This window comes from Myotis brandtii, unplaced genomic scaffold (assembly GCF_000412655.1).
Source record: "Myotis brandtii unplaced genomic scaffold, ASM41265v1 scaffold329, whole genome shotgun sequence".
NCBI classification, from domain to species: Eukaryota; Metazoa; Chordata; class Mammalia; order Chiroptera; family Vespertilionidae; genus Myotis; species Myotis brandtii.
This window is the reverse complement of record NW_005362676.1, coordinates 627,818-649,983: the sequence shown is the minus strand read 5'-3', so window position 1 is coordinate 649,983 and position 22,166 is coordinate 627,818. Positions and strand designations below refer to the sequence as shown.

Sequence of the window (22,166 nt, the reverse complement as noted above, 5' to 3'; positions counted from 1 at the left end):
TTTCTGCTTGCTTTAAATTATAGTATATTCTTTCTCCAGAGTAAATGTTTCCATCTTACAGATGTGATCTTTTTAAGTTGGGTAAACTGAGACTATTTGCTTCCTGTGTAGATAAACATTTTGTGACCTTTAAGTACGGCCATGAGTGACTTGTGAACGGCATTTTGACAGGTCAACAACGTCGACTTCACCAACATCATCCGCGAGGAAGCCGTGCTCTTCCTGCTGGACCTGCCGCGGGGGGAGGAGGTGACCATCCTGGCGCAGCAGAAGAAGGACGGTGAGCCGGCGGGATGGGGCGCAGGCTGTGGGAGCTGGGGACTGAGATAGGAGTTTATTTCCATTTCAGTAAGGCGCTCAGAGTCGAGGGGTAAATGAATGTGTTCATCTCACAGCACCGTGATAGGCCCAGCCAGCCTTAGCATGTTCTAGCTTAAGTAGGATGCCGACCAGCCCAGGGCAAGGCTCGGGAAAATCCCATTTGTGTATTAGCCGGCAGAACCACGCAGAAGCACACAATTTTGTGGCGACGTTGTCTAGGCAGAACTCTGGTGTTTGTTCGTGTTCACGCCCCAGAATGCCTGGTGTTCTCTGGTTAAATAGGTGCCCTGTCTGTGTAGAACAGGGCTCCCAGCCTCGGCACACGACATGTGGGCTAAGGCCTTCTTTGTGGTGGGGCTGTTTTGTGCCTCGTAGGACATTAGGGAGCATCCCTGGCCTCCACCCACCAGTGCCAGTAACATCCACACCCCCCTCCCAGCACCTCACCTGCAAAGTGGAGGTGCTGGGCGTTCCCATCTCATGAGGTAATGGGGACGTACATGTGGCCAAGTGCCCAGCACGGTCAGGGTCAGTTTTGTTGACACTGTTATGTTTGTTAATATTATCAGTAGCCTCTTCATGTTGTGAATTCTCGTCAGCTTCATTTCTTATCCCACTAGCTATTGATAATGTTTTTGTCTTGATTCTTTTTAGTTTATCGCCGCATCGTAGAATCAGATGTAGGAGATTCTTTCTATATCAGAACCCACTTTGAATACGAGAAGGAATCTCCGTATGGACTTAGTTTCAACAAAGGCGAGGTGTTCCGGGTCGTGGACACCCTGTACAATGGAAAACTGGGCTCCTGGCTCGCTATTCGCATTGGCAAGAATCACAAGGAGGTGGAACGAGGCATCATCCCCAATAAGAACAGGTAAGACTGTTCGGCTGCTTCTCAGAACCCAGTAAGTAACGATGACAGAGTTCAGTCCCCTGGGGAATGCTGGGAATGTGAAGATTCATCTTCATTGTCATTGTGTCTGTAATTGGGGAATGCTGGGAATGTGAAGATTCATCTTCATTGTCGTCATTGTGTCTGTAATCGACCCAGTTGTACAAACCCCTTGATTTTAGTTCATCCAGTAAGAGATGTAAGCTGCATGTGAGATTCTATCCAGGATTTGACATTTCACTCCTTGGGGGTCTTTTTCCATTTTGTGGTTTTAAAACACCTTATTTTATTGGTGTCTCCCCTGGCACAGGGCTGAGCAGTTAGCCAGTGTGCAGTACACGCTTCCTAAGACGGCGGGAGGGGACCGCGCTGACTTCTGGAGGTTCCGGGGCCTTCGCAGCTCCAAGAGGAATCTCCGCAAGAGCAGGGAGGACTTGTCGGCCCAGCCGGTGCAGACCAAGTTCCCAGCCTACGAGAGAGTGGTCCTCCGGGAAGGTGCGTTCCCCTCCGCACGCTGGCCCGTACCCTGTAGTGTCCGCGCTCACGGCAGACGAGGTATAAACTGTGCTGCTCTTCCCTGGGTTTCTCCCCAGCCGGGTTCCTGAGGCCGGTCACCATCTTCGGACCAATAGCGGACGTGGCCCGAGAGAAGCTGGCACGAGAGGAGCCGGACATTTACCAGATTGCAAGTGAGTCGCCTCCACACTGGCTGGGGTGAGGCCGAGGTGTTCATTCACTCGGTGCCCCTCTAAGGGCTGGGCTGGTCCCTTCACCCAAGGGAAGTGACAATTTGCTTTTGTTTTTTCAAAATATATTTTTATTGATTTCAGAGAGGAAGGGAGAGGGAGAGGGAGACAGAAACATCAGTGATGAGAGAGAATCACTGATCAGCTGTCCCCTGCACGCCCCACTGGGGACCGAGCCTGCAACCTGGGCAGGTGCCCTAACCAGGAATTGAACCCTGACCTCCTGGTTTACAGGTTGATGCTCAACTACTGAGCCACACCAGCCGGGCTAAATTGAGAGAATTGCCATATTTGACAATTTCCCTTGGGCAAATGACAATCCTAATTTTCGCTCAAGTTCCATTTCCTGATTCTCTTTGAAATGTTGGTGTGTAGAGTATGAGTTTTGATGTTCTGAACATACTGGATCCCAGTATTGCAGTACACTGAGGTTGGGGTGCCCCATTCAACCTCGCCCCCGAGGCAAGGCCTCACTTGCCTCTCCTAATCCCAGCCTCGTGGGGAAGCACTGGTCTAACCCAGCGGTTCCCATTCAGGGCAGATCCTCCCCATTGGCTGACCGGAGCCATTTTCGTTGTCATGATGGGAGCGAGGGAGGCGGGGGCTGCTCTTGGCATGGGGTGGATGGAGGCCGTGGCACAGCACACCCAGCTATGGGTTCCCGTGCCCAGCGTGTCACAGTGCTGGTGGCTAGGAGTTCTCATCTCACCGCGGCAATTTCATGTTTGTCTCGTCCTGACTCCATGAACAGAAAGCGAACCTCGAGATGCGGGCACGGACCAGCGTAGCTCCGGCATCATCCGCCTCCACACGATCAAGCAGATCATAGACCAGGTGAGCTCAGCAGCGACTGCTTCGTTCTCAGCTGCGAGGGTTGTGGCTCTGAGTGGGATGCGGTTTGGTTCATTTGAGAGTAGAAAGGTGTTTTTCTACGATTATTTCCGGTGTACCATGCGGAAAGGCGTGGGAATAGAGTTACATGCATCTAGAGATGGTTTTGATTGCCACAAAAACATGTTCAGATACATTAATAGACTCTGTTTACATTGCACTAGCACAGCTCTCGCTGCACTGCGATACTTGTGGTAGGGAGTCTCCTTTCACTCTGCAGACCATGTCAGGAGCATTAGTTGTCATACGTGTAATCACTCTAACCCCGCGATTTTCAGCCGGTGTGCCGCAAGAATTCCTAAAACATGCAATACCTGATAATTCAGTCAGGGTACTGACCTTTTCCCCCTTAGATTGTCAAATTAAAAAATGACCAACACAACAACAACCATCCGGTGTGAATGAATCAAAATTATACCTTTTTTTTTTGTCACAACAGCAAAAAAATATAGTATATTTTTTGGTGTGCCGCAGAATTTTAGTAATTAGTTCATGTGCTCTAAAGAGATGAAAAAAGGTTGAAAATTGCTAATCTAACCGAACACAGCCAGTACTGTCAGCTTGCAAGTATTGCGCCAGCTTAAAAGTGAGCTGCTTAAAGTTTTGTATTTGTTTTCAGGTTGGGCTAGAAATTGTATTGAATTAATTTCTAATGACAGTTTCCTGATACGTGCTCCTGAAACATCAGAGCCCATGAGACGTCCATCACGATTGGAGATATAGTCTAGGCCCATGCTTGAAACCGCGCTTCGCGAGCCACATGCAGCTCTTTGGCCCCTTGAGTGTGGCTCTTCCACAAAATACTGGCTCTTCCACAAAATACCGACTTCTGCGCATGGGCCATGAAGTTTCAATCGCACTGTACGTGCGCGCCCGCACGTGGTATTTTGTGGAAGAGCCACACTGAAGGGGCCCAAGAGCCGCATGTGGGTCGCGAGCCGCGGTTTGCCGACCACGGGTCTAGGCTGTGCCTTTTTCTGTGATGATTCTAATTCACTGTCTTGTATCCTCACTCATTTTTTTTCTTTGTGTTTCCAGGACAAACATGCTTTATTAGATGTCACACCAAATGCAGTCGATCGCCTGAATTACGCCCAGTGGTACCCAATCGTGGTCTTCCTTAACCCCGATTCTAAGCAAGGCGTGAAAACAATGAGGATGCGGTTATGTCCTGAATCTCGGAAAAGTGCCAGGAAGCTATACGAGCGATCTCACAAACTGCGTAAAAATAATCACCATCTTTTTACCAGTGAGTGTCCTGAAGGCCTCCTTCAGCTAAGTGTCTGGGCAGCAATATGTGGGCCAACACGCTGTGTCGTTCCAACGCTAAAACCTCTGTCACTGTGGCCTGGAGGGCTGCCCGGTGCAGTGCAGGCTCCAGGGCCCACACAGGTCAGAGGTCTGTGTCCTCAAACCCCATCTCTCAAATGGCTCGGCGATGAGGCGTGAGGCCTGGCCGGTCCAGGGACTCTGACTGTGGGCAGTGGCCTGGCTGTAAACCAATGTCATTCATTTATTTTTCAGCCACAATTAACTTAAATTCAATGAATGATGGCTGGTACGGCGCGCTGAAGGAAGCCATTCAGCAACAGCAGAACCAGCTGGTTTGGGTCTCAGAGGGCAAGGTAAGACGTTTCCTATTATTTTACCTTTTAACCTGCTTAGTAAATTACATAACGACTCGGAGAGGCCTTTGAGTTACTTTGTTTTCTAATGGGTCTGGTTTTTATCATCTGTATGGAGGGGTTATGCGAGTTGTTTTGGTGGCAAGATATTCCGAAATTCTCTCAACTATTGACTTACCACCTCCATGGTGTTCCCTCAAAAGACTTCCTAAATGACAGCTAACGGGGCAGGGCTGGGTGCCGTCTCTGCCCCTGTCTCGCTGAGGAATGACTTTGAACCTGGCTTCAGTTTCCTCCTGTGAAAAAGAGGGGAGCCGGGTGGGCGACAGGAGCGTCCCCCAAACGCTGTCCTCAGCACAGGACACTCGGGACTCGCTGTGAGGACAGAGGTTCCTCTGAGGGCCAGGGGCGGGCACCTGCTACCCGCAGCCCCGCAGGGAGGGCACGGTCTCCAGGGCCTGCTAGACTGACAGGTGCGCTGCCCAATCCGTGCCCAGGGGTTTGTCTTCCCTCACTCAGCACCTGTTCACATTCTTACAACACACCCGGGAGTGTCGCTCAGAGTTAGACTTCCTTTTTGGCTTTAAGTTCTGATTTCCCCACGTCCAATGGCAGGCTTTAAATTACCCCGTTTCTGCTGTCACTCTTCCTGGTTGGGGGCCATCTTTCACGGGAGAGGCCTGTTGGTTCTGGTGGGAGAGCGAATGTTTGCTCAAAGTGGACCGTTCAGAGAACTTTTTATTTCAACGTGTTTTACCTTCAGATCAGTGCCGCCTGAATCCGTTCTGGTTGCTAGGGGAGGCTGTGAATGTCTGTTTTTTTATTTTGTTCTCCATATTCTCCGTCGGCTTGGGCTGTGTTGTGCCTGCCCCTGCATGGCCCCTCTCTCCGCCTGGCTGTGATGCAGGTGCTCGGCTGTGCATGCTGCATGCTCCGGGCCCGGCCCGTCCCCCACCCAGGACACGCAGCCCTGCAGTGCAGAGGCTGACACGCTCCCGTGGGGAGGCGGGGCTGCTGCTCCCACCACGCAATGCAGAGAGCCTGTCAGGACCCTCCCCCTCACCGCTCGGGCAGGCTCTCTGTGAGCCGTCAGAGCACTCTGAGGAACCGACACGGGTGGCAGCTGGGACCTCTGAGCCCCGGAAAGGAGGAAGAGAAACCACCACCTGGCAGCCATGGCGTCACTAACCTCTCTGCCCGCTGCTCTGGGACAGCACGCCCTGTTAGCGCCCTCTGTCGGCCAGGCTGCTGATCGCACTGTGATTCTCGGATGAGATTGGCTTGGAAATGCAGAGGGCACTGTCTACCTATCTGAGGATTTTAAACCCTCAAATCTCCCTCTTCTATCCTTTCTCTTTGTTTCCTTCCTTGGCTTGGATTTCACAGTAAAGGTCTAACTCCCCCCAACTTCTTATGTGAGAAAAGTAGGCTATTTGTTACCAGGATAGGTTGATGCATTCGGTAAATCAGAGAGATTGGTTACAATTTAGATGGAGCTTCCATTTTCCATCCAAGTGGATTTTACGTGAGCGGATCCTCAGACTAACAGCACTCACTCCACACTGACTGTTGTGCGCTCGCTGCCGGGCGCTGGCTGCTGCGGAGGGCTGTGTGCACGTCCGGCCAGTCTTGTCTGCCCTGCTCCCCGAGAAAGGTCGTCCTGAGACTGAGCAGGCGCAGGTCCTCACTTGTGCACTCCATGCCTGGCAGCGAGGTGGATTGTGAGTCCCAGGTGCCCTTCCCCCAGGCCTTCCCTCTCCCCTGGCCGGTGCTGGGTGGCAGTCCTCAGCCCTGCAGGGTCAAGGTCACAGCAGAGGGCAGGGAGACAGCTCTTCTCCACAGCGCAGAGTGAGGAAGCCACTGAGGGTTCGGGGGACAGACCCTGCCGGGACGTGACTCCCCCTGCCCTGAGCCTCCAGGAGGCCGACACCCTCGTCTTCCCACCAAGAAGGCAGTGCCGGGCAGGGCTCTTCCCCAGCAGGCGCGGGCTGCGTGGAGAGCCAGCAGGCGGCTCCGGCCTCATGTTTGTCCTGGGCGTGGACGAAAGATTGTCTGATTTCTGGGTTCCACACCCCTTGGCGCTCATGCTAACTGGGCACCGAGTCCAGGCAAGAAAGACCTTTACGGACTGTTGTGTTTCATCCGGTCCGAGGGTGAGGTCTGTGTCCAGTGGCAGCCTGTCGGTGCCGCTCTCACCTCCTTCCCCTCAGGCACCTCTCATCCTCTCTCAGACGGCAGCGCAGATTGTTAGCGCCAACTCGACTCTGATTGCTTGTTACAGAGAAGTAAGCTGTGTTCCTCCCTGGCCATCCGCTGGATGCTCCGTCTTTGAACAATAACAGAAAAACGTGTAAGAGGCAGCCAGGACTGAGTGATGCTTTTCCCTTGTTGTATAGAAGCTTAAGCTCTGCTGGCTGGTGTGGCTCAGTGGTTGAGTATCAACCTAATGAACCAGGAGGTCAGGGTTCAATTTCTGGTCAGGGCACATGCCCGGGGTTGTGGGCTCCATCCCCAGTAGGAGGCTTGCAGGAGGCAGCCGATCCATGATTCTCTCTCATCATTGATGTTTCTCTCCCTCTCTGTTCCTCTCTGAAATGAATAAAAATATTTTTTAGGAGGCAGCCGATCCATGATTCTCTCTCATCATTGATGTTTCTCTCTCTCCCTCTCCGTTCCTCTCTGAAATCAATAAAAATTTTTAAAAAAATAATAAAAGCTTAAGCTCTTCCTCCACTACAGTTTATATCCATGACCGTTCTCACGTGCTGTCCTGTCGGTGTGTCCCTGCTGTGAGCGTGGGCTGGCAGCACCCTCCCACTTCACCTTGCTTCGGGCTGACACGCTAGTGACTGACTGGGCTTAGGAACCTGAGTGGTGCCAGGATCTCTTCCTTGTCTTCCGGGCTGGGCCCCAGAGGCCAGCTCTGTCCTGATTGGCCAGCAACATTCCATTCATCCAAGCCCTCGGGTCTCCAAGGTGCTGTGTGTCTGCATGTGCGCGTGTGCAATCTTCTTGACCTGTCCGCAGCGGAAGTGTCGAGAACTAGGTGTGGTTTCTTCACAGCCCGATACCTTTTCAGTCTCCCTTGTGAACTAAAGGCCCTCTCTCACAGAATACTGAATAAAACTTGTAATTTACTTTCATTTGACCCAGGCGGATGGTGCTACCAGTGATGACCTTGACTTGCATGACGATCGCCTGTCCTACCTGTCAGCCCCAGGTAGTGAATACTCAATGTATAGCACGGACAGTAGACACACTTCTGACTATGAAGACACAGACACAGAAGGCGGGGCCTACACTGATCAAGAACTAGATGAGACTCTTAATGATGAGGTGGGGACCCCCCCGGAGTCCGCCATTACCCGGTCCTCTGAGCCCGTAAGAGAGGATTCCTCTGGGATGCATCACGAAAACCAGACATTTCCTCCCTACTCACCACAAGCGCAGCCACAGCCCGTTCATAGACTAGACTCCCCGGGACTTAAAACAGCCTCTCAACAGGTAAGCAGCAAGCGCGCAGGGGCGCAGGTAGGGTGCGCTGCTGGACTGGAGGGTGTGGCTGAGTTAAGGGTACATGCAGCTCGCCACGCGGCTCGGGCTGAGCGTTGACCTGTGAACCCGGAGGTCATGGCGCGATTCCCGTTGCGGGCTTAATCCCCAGTAGCTGGCGTGCAGGAGGCAGCCGATCCATGATTCTCTCTCATCATTGATGTTTATCTCTCTCTTCCTCTCCCTTCCTCTCTGAGATCAATAGAAATATATATTTTTTTAAAAAGAATATATTCTGTCCTTTTTCCAGACTAAGAAGTAATTTTTAATTTCGAGTTGAGAATACCAAAGACTTAATTCTACACTGTGTGTGTGTTCATCTCACACAGCAGTATACTGAGTTTCCTTTTAACATAATAGCTTTGTTATTCTGCACATTAGAAATCTATGTCTTCCAGCCACGATAAATGGAGGTAGGAAGTTAGCAATGACCAGAAACACTATTAAAATATTTTAAACACTTCACAGAAAGCAGACGCCTCATCTCCAGGCCCTTACCTTTCGCCCGAAACAAACCCAGCACCACCCACCTCTGCTGTCAATCACAGTGTCAAGTTCACTCATGTCAGACTGGAGGCGCCCGCCCCTCCCGCCTCTCACTCCCCACCAGCTGACTCTTTGCCAGCACCCAGGGCCGAGGCCGCCCACTCCCTGCTCAGGGACCACGGAGCTGCACTGCCGTCGCATGTAGACCCACCACAGGTACCTGGGCCACGGTGCCCACGCCTCACTCCCCTCCCGGTCCCTTCGCTTCGTCCCTGGGCCACAGAGCGCTTCCGGCCAGCAGCTGCCTTCCCGCCTGTGGTGTGCATGGCTTCCGGTGGCACACGGGTCGTTGCGGAACAGGCCTTGTCATTGCGATTTTTTGCTTTATATTTTTTTTATTCTTATTTTGGGGTTTTCCATGTCTTGCACAATTCCTTACGGAGACCCCCGCCTAGACATTTTTCTGTTTTATAAATCACGGTATGTGCAAATTTTCTTTGTGATTTTTATTTTCAGTGTCCAATCAAGGGGAATGAATGGTTCAGGGTGCTGATTAACTTTCTACTAAATGGAATAATTAGCACAGTGATTGTTTATTAGCTTAGGTGGGCACATAAAAGCCCCCCTGCACTGTACATGTTGAGCTCTTGCTGAAACTGGCTTCTCCACTAATCTCTCCGCCCTGGTCATAACCCGTGGGGCACGCTGGTTATGGAACTACAGGAAACCGTAGTTTTCTCTATTATAATCCACGGGAAGGAGAGACAAGCCTGTGCGCTTACCCCTGGCTCTTGTGCGCAGGTGTACCGGAAGGACCCCTACCCCGAGGACATCATCCGGCAGAATCATGTGGTGAAGCAGCCGGCCGGGGGGCATCCCGCGCTGAGGCCCGACAGGGACCCCAAGCCGAGCTACGAGCCCCATGCCCCGTACGTGGAGAAGCAAGCCAGCAGGGACCTGGAGCAGCCCACGTACAGATACGACTCCTCTGGCTACGCAGACCCGTTCTCGCGGCACATGGACCACCGCCTGCGCTATGAGGAGCGCATCCCTGCCTATGAGGAGCACTGGTCCTACTACGAGGACAAGCAGCCCTACCAGCCCCGGCCTTCTGACAGTCAGCACCCCCGGGACCTGGACTCCAGGCAGCACCCCGAAGAGCCCTCGGAGCGGGGCTACTTCCCGCGGTTCGAGGAGCCAGCCCCTCTGCCCTATGACAGCAGACCCTGCTACGACCAGCCGCCCAGGACCTCCACCCTGCGGCACGAGGAGCCCCAGGCTCCCGGGTATGAGGTGCACGGCAGGTACAGGCCCGAGGCACCGCCCCCCGCGGGCCCCCAGGCCCCTGAGTCCAAGCAGTGTTATGAGCAGTACCCACGGAGCTACGAGCAAGTCCCCGCACAAGGCTTTACCTCGAAGGCAGGCCGCTACGAGCCGCTCCACGGGGCTGCGCTGGTCCCTCCTCTTGTACCTGCCTCTCAGCACAAGCCAGACGTGCCGCCGCCCAGCACCAAGCCCCTGCCCGCACCCCCAGCTCCCGCCGAGGAGGAGGACCCAGCCATGAAGCCCCAGTCCGTGCTCACCAGGGTGAAGATGTTTGAGAACAAGAGGTCTGCGTCCTTGGAGAACAGGAAGGACGAGAACCACGCAGGCTTTAAGGTAAAGACGGGACTGTCTTCCCTCCCGCCCTGGGCGCACAGCAGGTGGTGAAGAGCAGTTCCCCTGCCCTCCCTGCCCCCGCGTGCAGCCTGCTTTGTCGTGATCTGTTCCGGGCGTGTTTGTCTTATTTTTGCAGCCTCCAGAGGCAGCGTCCAAACCGCCAGGGGCTCCCATCGTGGGTCCTAAAGCCACTCTTCAGAGTCAGTTCAGTGAACACGACAAGACCCTGTACAGGTGGGTACACGCCCTGGTCTGGGGTGGAGCTGGCTCTGCATCGGGCCCTCTTGGGCAGTGAGCCAGCCTTAGTGTGAGGGAGAGAGGAAGAGGTCTGTTTGTCCTTGAACGAACGATAGCCTTTCTAACTAACACGGTGGCCCTGGACAAAAAAATAAAGGTCTTTATTATACCTCTGTAACAGGTCTTTTTATAGCTTCAGGAAACATGTTGAAAATACACTTTTCTAGCAAATGATTAAAATAAAAAGCTTAAAGCCCTAACACTTGTAGTGTGGCTACAAATTGGCTGCCATTGTGCTGAGCTCTTCAGTGCAGTGAGGGAGGCCCCGGGGCTGCGCGGGGGAGGCTCAGGTCCTGGCGGAGCCGGGAGGGAAACCTGGCAGCTGGGCCCTCACCGGACCTGCTGGTGCTGCTGAGTGACAGGCTGGCTCCGACACGGCCTCTGCTTAGCGGCTGTGCTTGTATAGAGAGGAGCTGTCTGTCTGTACATCTTCCTCTTATTTAGTAATGCTGGGGCTTCTCACGAACATACAAACTGTGTGGTGTCTCCTTAGCCAGGATTGCTAGCAGATGAGCTGTGTCATGAAGACTAGGCACGGAAGCTTAGCCCTGCCTTAGTTTTTTCGTTTTGATGCAGAGTTTCCAAAGCGCACTGAGCAGAGCATGAGCCACAGGCTGGCTCCGACACGGCCTCTGCTTAGCGGCTGTGCTTGTATAGAGAGGAGCTGTCTGTCTGTACATCTTCCTCTTATTTAGTAATGCTGGGGCTTCTCACGAACATACAAACTGTGTGGTGTCTCCTTAGCCAGGATTGCTAGCAGGTGAGCTGTGTGATGAATAGGCACGGAAGCTTAGCCCTAAGTTTTTTCGTTTCGATGCAGAGTTTCCAAAACGCACTGAGCAGAGCATGAGCTGCGGTGCGTTAATTTGCCTAAAAGCTTACTTCCTTCCCTGGCTGCTTCCTGTGCCCTCGAGGACTGTGCGCTTCACAGAGCAGCCTGCTTGTCTGGGATCATTTCTTGGTCCTGGTTAAAGTTCTTGCACGTCTCTAAGCCTCCCTCAGTCGTTGCTTGCTGCTGACATTGGTGTCTGTACTTGGAGAAGTTCTCCACTGGGTTGGTTCCACTTCCTTTTTGCTAAATAACTGCTCTTAACCTGCTGTGAGGCCTCTAACCAGATCATTGTCAGCATAATAGATGGTATTGAACCCATGGGCCTGCAGCGGGTGGCCTTCTGAGCCTCGTGTGTGAAGATGTGGAGTTAAAACGGCCATGTTGACGGGGGCTGCTCAGCAGTCACCGAAGGGTCGCGGTCAGCGATGTCCATGCCCCAGTGTCCTGGCAAAGTCACCACCTACAAGGTTGTCCTGTTTGCCGTTCATTGTCAGGGTCCCAGAACCGCAAAAGCCTCAGCCGAAGCCCCCGGAAGATATTGTCCGGTCAAACCACTACGACCCCGAGGAAGACGAAGAGTACTACCGCAAGCAGCTCTCCTACTTCGACCGGAGGAGTTTTGAGAACAAGCCCTCCGCACACATTCCCGCAGGCCACCTCCCAGAGCCGGCCAAGCCGGCTCACTCCCAGCATCCGCCCGGCCTTTCTAGTTATTCCTCGAAGTAAGTCATTTAACCCGAGACTTACCTTTGGAGAGAGAGGCCACATAGAGGCTCGATTGTGTAGTGGGGCCATCCCATGAAGCTCCGTGTACCTTGAAGGCGATGGTTGAGTGTGTGATACACGCTCCCAGCAGCCTCCAGCGGGTCAGCACAGGCACGCTTTCTAGTGGGAGGCACTGCGTTTGCTTTTGTTCTTAAACTCAGAGCAGATGTAGAAAGTTCTGCATTAGGAGAGGTGTTAAAATCAAAGGTAAGAACGGATGACTGGACCATAAGAATTTCAGAGAGGAAGGGGGAGAGAGAGAGAGAGACATCATGAAGAGAGAATCATGGATCTGCTGCCTCCTGCACACCCCCTACTGGGATCGAGCCCGCAACCCGGGCATGTGCCCTGACTGGGAATTGAACCATAACCTCCTGGTTCATAGGTCGACACTCAACTTTTTTTTGTAAGAGAACGTTTATCTGGTACAATCACAGAGGTAGGAGAAGCAGTTCCTAGAGGAAATGGGCTTAGGAAACAAGTTATGGAGGCGAAGGAAGGGCCTTGGGAGCTTGGGAGCGAGGAAGCCAATGGTAGGTGCCCGGGTCGGGGAAGGGAAGGCAAGGCTTGGCGCCAGGAGGGAGAGCGCCTTGGTGGGTGTTTTTAATGACATTTGAGTTCCCTTTGCTGCGACTTGCTTAGTTAGATTGACCGTTTCCTCTCGTTTTTCTATTGCGCTTGCTTGGCCATCCCTAGATTTCTGGGCTCTTACCCTAGCTATGGCTACTTGAAAAGGAGCGTCAAGTGGTAAGACTGGCGTCACGTGAGGCTGTTCATCAGGTGTGCTCCCCTGCCATTGGCGTTATGTGCACTCCAGATTCGAACGCCATCGTCCAACGCTCGTGTCCATGCAGAAAGCCAGCTAGCGGCACAGTTTAAAGCTCACGCTCCAGCGGAGTCTGTGAAAGTCACTCGACATGTCTGTGTTGTGGGTGCACATAACGCCATGCAGTCGGCTCTGCGCAGGTGTAGATGGCGACGTTCCACTTATGGGTCTCTCTTCAAGGTTCTTTTGTGTGCATTTTCTGTGTCACGTTACCCATGGCAGCCTGAGCAAATACGCATATGTGGCCCAATCTGACTTCAATGAGCCTGTAAAACGGAGCAGGATCTGCTCCTCTAGCTGTTAAAAGGTGGATCTGGGAGATGCAGGGCGAAGTTTAAAGTGAACGGCACACTCCCTCTTACCTGGTGTCTCTGCCCTCGCAGGCGGCGTTTGAGTAGTTGTCACTGGGACCTCTGGCCCTAAAGCCAAAGCAGTCTCTGCCAGCCCCTCGCTAAGGGAGTGGCCGGCTTCTGGGTGACACCGGTTCTGGGTGCACCGGAGTGGCCTTGGCATCTCAGACAGGAAATTAGAAGTGAGCCCAAGGAAGATTTGGGCCTGTGAATATTTTTCAAAACATTTGCAAGACGTTATTAAATTGTAAACAGCAGAGGGAAATAGTACAAGTGTACCCAGAATTCCGTTTGCCTCTGGTTGCCATCTCCTGGGTGTTTTCCTGGTTTCCTTGAAGTATCTGTGTGTCTCTGCATTCCTTGTGCTGGTGAACGGTGGAATTTGTTTGCCTATTTTGCTAGAGGAGCTACCATACTCATAAGAATACATTGTGAAATTTCTAGATTAAAAAAAATAGCTTAGAGATACTTAGAGAATGCGAACGAGTTTTGTCTATGTGAGTCCATTTTCAGGTGTTGGCATTGTCTTGATTTCTTCACAGGGGCAAGTCTATTGACGCTGATGCCTTCGGTGACAAACGCTATGACTCAGTCCAGGCCACGCCACCCCCACCCCCGCTGCCCTCCCAGTACTCCCAGCCGCCCCAGCCCAGCTCCAGCTCCTCGCTCCACGCCCACGCTAAGGGAGCCCACGGGGAAGGTAGGACATCCAGAAGTTGGCAGCACCACTGTGATAGAGTAATTCTCATAAAATTAAACTCTCGCTTCTAAGCACATAGTTTTTCATATAAAAAATATTACATAGCCCAGCCGGCGTGGCTCAGTGGTTGAGCGTCGACCTAGGAACCCGGAGGTCACGGCTCGATTCCTGGTCAGGGCACACGCCTGGGTTGCGGGCTCCGTCCCCAGTGTGGGACTTGCAGGAGGCAGCCGATCAGTGATTCTCTCTCATCATTGATGTTTCTATCTCTCTCTCCCTCTCCCTTCCTCTCTGAAATCAATACACAAGGCTTGGCGCCAGGAGGGAGAGCGCCTTGGTGGGTGTTTTTAATGACATTTGAGTTCCCTTTGCTGCGACTTGCTTAGTTAGATTGACCGTTTCCTCTCGTTTTTCTATTGCGCTTGCTTGGCCATCCCTAGATTTCTGGGCTCTTACCCTAGCTATGGCTACTTGAAAAGGAGCGTCAAGTGGTAAGACTGGCGTCACGTGAGGCTGTTCATCAGGTGTGCTCCCCTGCCATTGGCGTTATGTGCACTCCAGATTCGAACGCCATCGTCCAACGCTCGTGTCCATGCAGAAAGCCAGCTAGCGGCACAGTTTAAAGCTCACGCTCCAGCGGAGTCTGTGAAAGTCACTCGACATGTCTGTGTTGTGGGTGCACATAACGCCATGCAGTCGGCTCTGCGCAGGTGTAGATGGCGACGTTCCACTTATGGGTCTCTCTTCAAGGTTCTTTTGTGTGCATTTTCTGTGTCACGTTACCCATGGCAGCCTGAGCAAATACGCATATGTGGCCCAATCTGACTTCAATGAGCCTGTAAAACGGAGCAGGATCTGCTCCTCTAGCTGTTAAAAGGTGGATCTGGGAGATGCAGGGCGAAGTTTAAAGTGAACGGCACACTCCCTCTTACCTGGTGTCTCTGCCCTCGCAGGCGGCGTTTGAGTAGTTGTCACTGGGACCTCTGGCCCTAAAGCCAAAGCAGTCTCTGCCAGCCCCTCGCTAAGGGAGTGGCCGGCTTCTGGGTGACACCGGTTCTGGGTGCACCGGAGTGGCCTTGGCATCTCAGACAGGAAATTAGAAGTGAGCCCAAGGAAGATTTGGGCCTGTGAATATTTTTCAAAACATTTGCAAGACGTTATTAAATTGTAAACAGCAGAGGGAAATAGTACAAGTGTACCCAGAATTCCGTTTGCCTCTGGTTGCCATCTCCTGGGTGTTTTCCTGGTTTCCTTGAAGTATCTGTGTGTCTCTGCATTCCTTGTGCTGGTGAACGGTGGAATTTGTTTGCCTATTTTGCTAGAGGAGCTACCATACTCATAAGAATACATTGTGAAATTTCTAGATTAAAAAAAATAGCTTAGAGATACTTAGAGAATGCGAACGAGTTTTGTCTATGTGAGTCCATTTTCAGGTGTTGGCATTGTCTTGATTTCTTCACAGGGGCAAGTCTATTGACGCTGATGCCTTCGGTGACAAACGCTATGACTCAGTCCAGGCCACGCCACCCCCACCCCCGCTGCCCTCCCAGTACTCCCAGCCGCCCCAGCCCAGCTCCAGCTCCTCGCTCCACGCCCACGCTAAGGGAGCCCACGGGGAAGGTAGGACATCCAGAAGTTGGCAGCACCACTGTGATAGAGTAATTCTCATAAAATTAAACTCTCGCTTCTAAGCACATAGTTTTTCATATAAAAAATATTACATAGCCCAGCCGGCGTGGCTCAGTGGTTGAGCGTCGACCTAGGAACCCGGAGGTCACGGCTCGATTCCTGGTCAGGGCACACGGCTGGGTTGCGGGCTCCGTCCCCAGTGTGGGACTTGCAGGAGGCAGCCGATCAGTGATTCTCTCTCATCATTGATGTTTCTATCTCTCTCTCCCTCTCCCTTCCTCTCTGAAATCAATACAAATATATTTTCTTAAAGTTTTAAAAATAGTTGTGTATTTTTTTCCCAGGTAATTCGGTGTCATTGGAATTTCAGAATTCTTTAGTGTCCAAACCAGAACCACCTCCATCTCAGAACAAGCCAGTCACTTTCAGAACAATGATCCGAGAGGATCCTGCTCCGTCTACCTTCTACCCCCAGAAAAGTTTCCCAGATAAAGCGCCAGTGAACGGCACTGAACAGCCTCAGAAAACAGTCGCCCCAGCCTACAACCGCTTCACCCCCAAGCCGTACACCAGCTCCGCGCGGCCATTCGAGCGCAAGTTTGAAAGCCCTAAATTCAGCCACAACCTTCTGCCGAGTGAAACTGCACACAAGCCTGACGTGTCTTCAAAAGTCCCGACTTCTCCCAAGACCCTGGTGAAGGCCCAGCCTCCCGAGTTTGACAGCGGAGTGGAGACCTTCTCCATCCACACGGAGAAGCCCCGATACCACGTGAACAACCTCAGCACCAGGCCCAGAGCCGTTCCTGGGAGGTAAGAGCGCCCTCCTTCTGGCCTCGTGAGCTGTCAGACAGGAGCTGTGTTGCTTAGCTGATTGGGGACTTGACATGATAGTTTTAGCTCAAACTTGAACCTGAGTACTGTTTTTTTTGTTTTGTTTTTTAATATAATTTTATTGATTTTAGAGAGGAAGTGAGAGGGAGAAAGAGATAGAAACATCAACGATGAGAGAGAATCATCGATTGGCTGCCTCCTGCATGCCCCCCACTGGGGATCAAGCCTGCAACCCAGGCATGTGGCCTTGACCAGACTTGAACCTGGGACCCTTCCAGTCCGCAGGCCGATGCTCTATCCACTGAGCCACATCGGCTTGGGCCTGAGTATTGTTGACCAAAATGTTGCCACGAACGCTATCATGCAAGAGGCACAAGAAATAATGAAGCTGATGGTCACCGTGGCCAGTAGGCCTTATCATAGGCCCCCTTTTATCTGAGACTGAGTCGAGTGACCTTGCTGTGTGCCCAAGTTCGCACAGCTGGGGTGCGGGGAGCACAGATCCAGCCCATTCTCTCAACAGCCACAGCTTCCCATGACCCCAGGAACATCGGCATCTGTGTTCCTCGGCCACTGTTTGCTCAGAGTGATGTTAAAAGAAACAAAGGTGGCCCTGGCCGGTTTGGCTCAGTGGATAGAGCATCAGCCCGTGGACTGAAGGGTCCCGGGTCCGATTCCAGTCAAGGGCATGTACCTCGGTTGCAGGCTCGATCCCCGGCCCGGGTCAGGGCTCGCATGGGCTGAGTTGCCTTCAAAATGAAATTGACTTCTCTAGGGAGCATCTGCTTCGTTAGCCTGTGAGTCACATCGAGCACTGAAAACGTTAGCTGTTCAAGTAGAGAGCTTCCTGGTGGCCGGGAGAAAGGGAAACAGGGTGAAGCCCGGGAGGGTGGGAGTGGACTCACGCGCCGTTTCTGAACGCAGCCCGTCGGCAGTGGAGGAGGACAACGACGAGGACGGCCACACCGTGGTGGCCACGGCCCGGGGCGTGTTCAGCAGCAACGGCGGGGTGCTGAGCTCCATCGAGACCGGCGTCAGCATCATCATCCCCCAGGGCGCCATCCCGGAGGGCGTGGAGCAGGAGATCTACTTCAAGGTCTGCCGCGACAACAGCATCCTCCCGCCCCTCGACAAGGAGAAAGGTAACGGGACTTGCTCTGCTCGGTCTCCCTAACGCGGCTGCCGGGAGCTCAGGTGAGGGGGCTCTCGGACCCTCACCCCCACGCTGGCCACACAGAGCTGCTTCTCCAGCGGAGAGGCCTCCTCGGAGGGCCCGGCTGGCGTCCCGGGCACGCAGTGTTGTCCTGCAGCGAGGCCGAGGGGCTGGGCCTTCCACGCGGTGCTCGCTTCCTGCGTGACAATGGCAGGTGACAGGCCATTGGGCGTCCCTCCTGTCTGCCGGGCGGCCTTAGCCAGCCTCTCCAAGTTTGTCTTTGAGTCAGTCCCCCTTCCATCTCTAGAGCCGGGGGAGGGAACACCCACTCAGCCAGGCTTGCTCTGTGCCTGTCTCCTGCTTGGAGAGCATAAGCCTCGTGGGACAGGTCTGACTCCACCCGGGCCCAGCACCAGCAGACACTGAGCAGGTAGGGGAGTACCCTGTCAGGCGTTACAGTCCGTGTTTGGGGGCTCCTTAAGGAATCGGGTGCTGCTGTTTTCCCTGTCTCCCGGATCTGTCAGGGTGACGTGATGCTCAGTGCTACGGCTCCTTTTAGAGCCTTTGAGCAGTGCTTCCCTGCCGGGCACGCGTTACTTCCCCTCACTTCCCAACATCTGGCCAGAGTACTAACGCATGGTGGCCCTGCATGAGCCCCTCAACCAAATCTGTGGCATTGGAAACGCAGGATGTAGGTAACGTATAAGAAGTACATGTGAACGTACCTTACGCTGAGGAACCTGCAGGAGCCAGCCGCTCGGGGGCTGTTTATCCCTGGAAATGCGGCTACTTCGAGGTGAAATGTGCTGGAAGTGCCGGGCACACGGGTTTCCAAGATGTAGTGTACTGATGACATGTCGGCGTGATTTGGGGATACACTGGGTTAAAGCGCTACCAGCACATGCAGAACTACCTGTGTGGCTTCCGTCAGTTTTTCTTAGTGCTGCTGTGGAGAGCTAACCCGTTAGCGTATCATTAATATTGTGAGAAGGCGAGGAGAACCGGGGTGCAGAGGAAGACAGCCATCTAACCTCTCCCCCGCCCCCAGGTGAGACCCTGCTGAGCCCGTTGGTGATGTGTGGGCCCCACGGCCTCAAGTTCCTGAAGCCCGTGGAGCTGCGCCTGCCACACTGTGCGTCCATGACTCCTGACGGTTGGTCTTTTGCTCTAAAATCATCCGACTCCTCGTCGGGTATGCTCCTTCACTCTGTCCTTTGGGCTTTGGGACTGTCATTGATTGACCTTGGGCTGAGGGAGCGCCCGGCTGTTAGCAGCCCTTTGTGCTGCACTGACCGAATGAACAGGGGAAGGTAGAGAGGTGTCTGCCCTTTAACCATTGATTGGCCAAAGGGTGACTGTTTCTTGGTGCGCAACCAAATGACGTCTCTGTCTGAATTCTGAAGATGGGAGCCCTGGCCGGGCAGCTCAGTTGGTTGGAGCGTCGTCCTGATAACACCAAGGTTGCAGGTTTGATCCCTGGTCAGGGCACATGCAAGCGTCAACCAGTGAAGCGTGACTAAGTGGAACAACAAATCAATGTTTTTCTCTCTCTCTCTCTCACTTTCCCTCTCTCCCCCATTCCTCTCTCTCTAAAAAATAAATACATACATAAATAAATAAGTAAATAATTTTTTAAGGTGCAATGGGAGAATTGATACTGTCCTCCATATGCAGGCATTTTCACCTTCTTACTAAAATGATTTGACTCCTTTTATATGATTTCTATTTTGGGTCACTGTTCTTTAGTTTTTCAATCCTCAATGCATGTGTAACAGGAACTTGAAAGAAGACCTTCCACTGGGATCACACTTGGCTGTGGTTTTCAGTGTAAACATCTAAGTCGCTTCTGTGTACACACTACTTTTCAGTGGTTTTGTGTTAAGGTCCCAATTGCAAAGCTCCCATTGTATTTTCACGTTTCTCACTTCCTTGGGCGACTAGTCAGTTACCAGTTGGAACTTGTGGTATTTGGGGTTTAGGTCACCTTACTTGATCCTGATCTAGAAAAATAAGAATATATAGTCCTGCTTCTGAATTTTTGGTAAATCTGGTGAGCATTATGCAGTATTGTATTAAAATAGTTTCATTGCCAGCTTTACCCAGTGGCCAGGTAAGTTTCTATTGAACGAGTACAAAAAATGTTTTACATAAATGTTAAAGGCACCCTTTAAAATCAAATACCCATTGCATTTTGAAGTTACTTATTACATGTTCTTACAAGCTAATACCTTTTTAAAGTACGATGCTTTGTAAAACACTGTGTAATATGAAGCAAGAATTCTTGTGATCCGTCCGCAATGTGTTAATTATAATAGTTTCAGGTTACAATCTAGTGGGTCAGCATTTCTATGCCTTACCGTGTGATCACCCCGCTGATTGAGTCATCGTCTAGTTTGGGTATAAAGGCAGCATGATCAGACATAGAAGGAAATTGTATATAAGTATATGTATGTCTGTTGGCCTGTGTTGGCAAAGCGTTATGGCTAGTGACTGCAGATGACGTGAGCTTCTGTTACCCGCACAGGTGACCCTAAAACCTGGCAAAACAAGTGTCTTCCTGGAGATCCGAATTACCTGGTGGGAGCCAACTGCGTCTCTGTCCTGATCGACCACTTCTAATCCGGAAACAGGACCTTGCTGAAATAATGTGAACCTGGGCTAGACTTCCTCCATCTGAACGGAACCACTCTCTCAAGTATTACACTTCCCTTAGAGTCGATGCTGCCGTGGGCTAGTACTGAGCGCTTTGTTTGAACTGATGATTCGAGAGCGCCCTCCTGAGCCGTGGGCAGAAAACACTGCGAACTACGGGCTGTGCCGGAAGAATGTGGCCTCGGCGAGGGGTTCACAGACGTTGGCTTCGTAATGATTATTGTACTTCCTGTGGTCACTGCTTAACTCACACTGATTTCCGTTAAAATACCAGCCAGTAAAGGGGTGCATCTGAGTTCTGTTCTTTTCAGAGTACACGGTTTCCCACTTGCCGGTGGCCCTGGCCTGGCACACACGTTATGTTATTATGCATGGGGTAACACGCACACATCTACATGCACCCGGGGCAGAACCAATGTGGTGGACTAAACAAATGGACAGCCAGAGGATCGATCGCGTTGGGCGGAGGGTCCAGCGAAGACGCTGACTGATTGTACATGAAAACATGCATCTTGGGGAAGGGCACCAAAGCACGTGACTGTCCCGGGGCCTCTGGATCTCGAATTAACCACATCACCAGACACACTAACCAGCAGGAATGCCTTACCCTCCTGTTTTTAATGCTTAGGTCGTCTCTGTGTAGGACTAGGTTTTTATGGCTTTTGTGCACATCCGGACACTGAATCATGAAGCAGGTTGAGCAGATTGTGGATTTGGTGGTTCCAGAAGGGTGTGATCACCCAGAAGGAAATAATGGTGTGATTTGGGGATTTTTTTTTTTTTGGCAGCGGGCAGTGGTGGCTTCGTTTCTTGTTTTTTTCTTTTTGGCTATGCATTCGAAAATTTTGATGTTTCAAGGATGCTTGTACATAACGCGTGCATACCACTTTTGTTCTTGGTTTGTACATTAACTTTTATAAACTTTCCCTTTTTTTATACATAAACAAAACCAAGTTTCTTAAGGCTACCTTTGTATTCTCTCCTGTACCTCTTGAGCCTTGAACTTTGACCTCTGCAGCAATAAAGCAGCATTTTTATGACACACACAAGGTCATTTTTTTTAAAGAAAAAGAAATGCACAGAGTTGTTACATTTTTAAGTGCTGCATTTAAAAGATACAGTTACTCAGAAGTCTCTAGTTTGATTAAACTCTTGCAAAATACCCCTCCTGTAATTTGTGATACACTGCTGTGCCCTAAAGTGTATTTTTGTACTAATAGACGATTTATTACGGCACATCAGCACGACTTCCGTTTGGATAATACACCACTACATTCTGTTAACCATTAGGTGTGACTGGATTTCTTTTGCGGTTATTAAAAAAAGTCTCAAATTTCTAAATCTGCAGAATAAAACTTTTAAAATAAAGTGCTGGCTTGGACTGTTGGCCACTGTTTATGGTTTCGTGCAACTTCGTAAGCCTGTTTTGAAATCCTGCCCACGGGAGGCCTGGCGGGTGGGTGTGGGGCGTGGCCCGTGCCCAGAGGGTCCTGTAGGATGAGCAGCGCCAACACTGAGGCCTGGAGACGGAGCAAGAGAAGCATGTGACCCGGAGAGCGTCCCACCCACGCGTCTGTCCATGTTCGTGCGTGTGTTGGTGTGTGCCTGTTCCCAGAGCCTCCTGCAGGCCCCGTACTGGGGATCGAGCCCACAGCCTGGGCATGTGCCCTGACCAGGAATTGAACCGTGACGACCTGGTTCATGGGTTGACACACATGACTGAGCCACCCTGGCCGGGCATGTCGTTTCTTTTTAAAGAAACTATTCAAGGACTTCCGGTTCAAGGTGACCCTCATCCTTCAAAACCAAATGATGAATTTTACTTCATTATTCTCTGTTCCGTTGATGGATGAGAATTATCAACTCCTGTGTGCCTTGACTCAAAATTTTGGTTCGCTTTCCCTAAAGGCATAACGTTTTTTTCCTCCATGTATAATTATGTTTGAGTCAGTGTGTGTG

At 51.8% G+C, this 22,166-nt stretch overlaps 1 protein-coding gene across 13 annotated transcripts in view; it reads left to right on the top strand.

The window, feature by feature from the left end:
* Positions 1-21,593, top strand: part of TJP1 (tight junction protein 1) — an 89,012-nt gene extending 67,419 nt beyond the window's left edge. For 4 of the 13 annotated variants that reach the window (XM_014543598.1, XM_014543592.1, XM_014543587.1 and 1 more), the window contains exons 12-29: positions 172-280; positions 976-1,195; positions 1,524-1,708; positions 1,807-1,902; positions 2,711-2,793; positions 3,889-4,099; positions 4,375-4,475; positions 7,629-7,979; positions 8,496-8,729; positions 9,315-10,172; positions 10,309-10,406; positions 11,796-12,023; positions 12,763-12,813; positions 13,785-13,942; positions 15,916-16,381; positions 17,327-17,544; positions 18,604-18,747; positions 20,080-21,593. In XM_014543598.1, the coding sequence (XP_014399084.1) occupies positions 172-280; positions 976-1,195; positions 1,524-1,708; positions 1,807-1,902; positions 2,711-2,793; positions 3,889-4,099; positions 4,375-4,475; positions 7,629-7,979; positions 8,496-8,729; positions 9,315-10,172; positions 10,309-10,406; positions 11,796-12,023; positions 12,763-12,813; positions 13,785-13,942; positions 15,916-16,381; positions 17,327-17,544; positions 18,604-18,747; positions 20,080-20,174 (3,906 nt within the window). In that variant the 3' untranslated portion in view covers positions 20,175-21,593. The remainder of the gene's footprint in view (positions 1-171; positions 281-975; positions 1,196-1,523; positions 1,709-1,806; positions 1,903-2,710; positions 2,794-3,888; positions 4,100-4,374; positions 4,476-7,628; positions 7,980-8,495; positions 8,730-9,314; positions 10,173-10,308; positions 10,407-11,795; positions 12,024-12,762; positions 12,814-13,784; positions 13,943-15,915; positions 16,382-17,326; positions 17,545-18,603; positions 18,748-20,079) is intronic. The other 9 variants (XM_014543599.1, XM_014543590.1, XM_014543591.1 and 6 more) reach the window with 8 other exon arrangements.
* Positions 21,594-22,166: the final 573 nt, after the last annotated feature.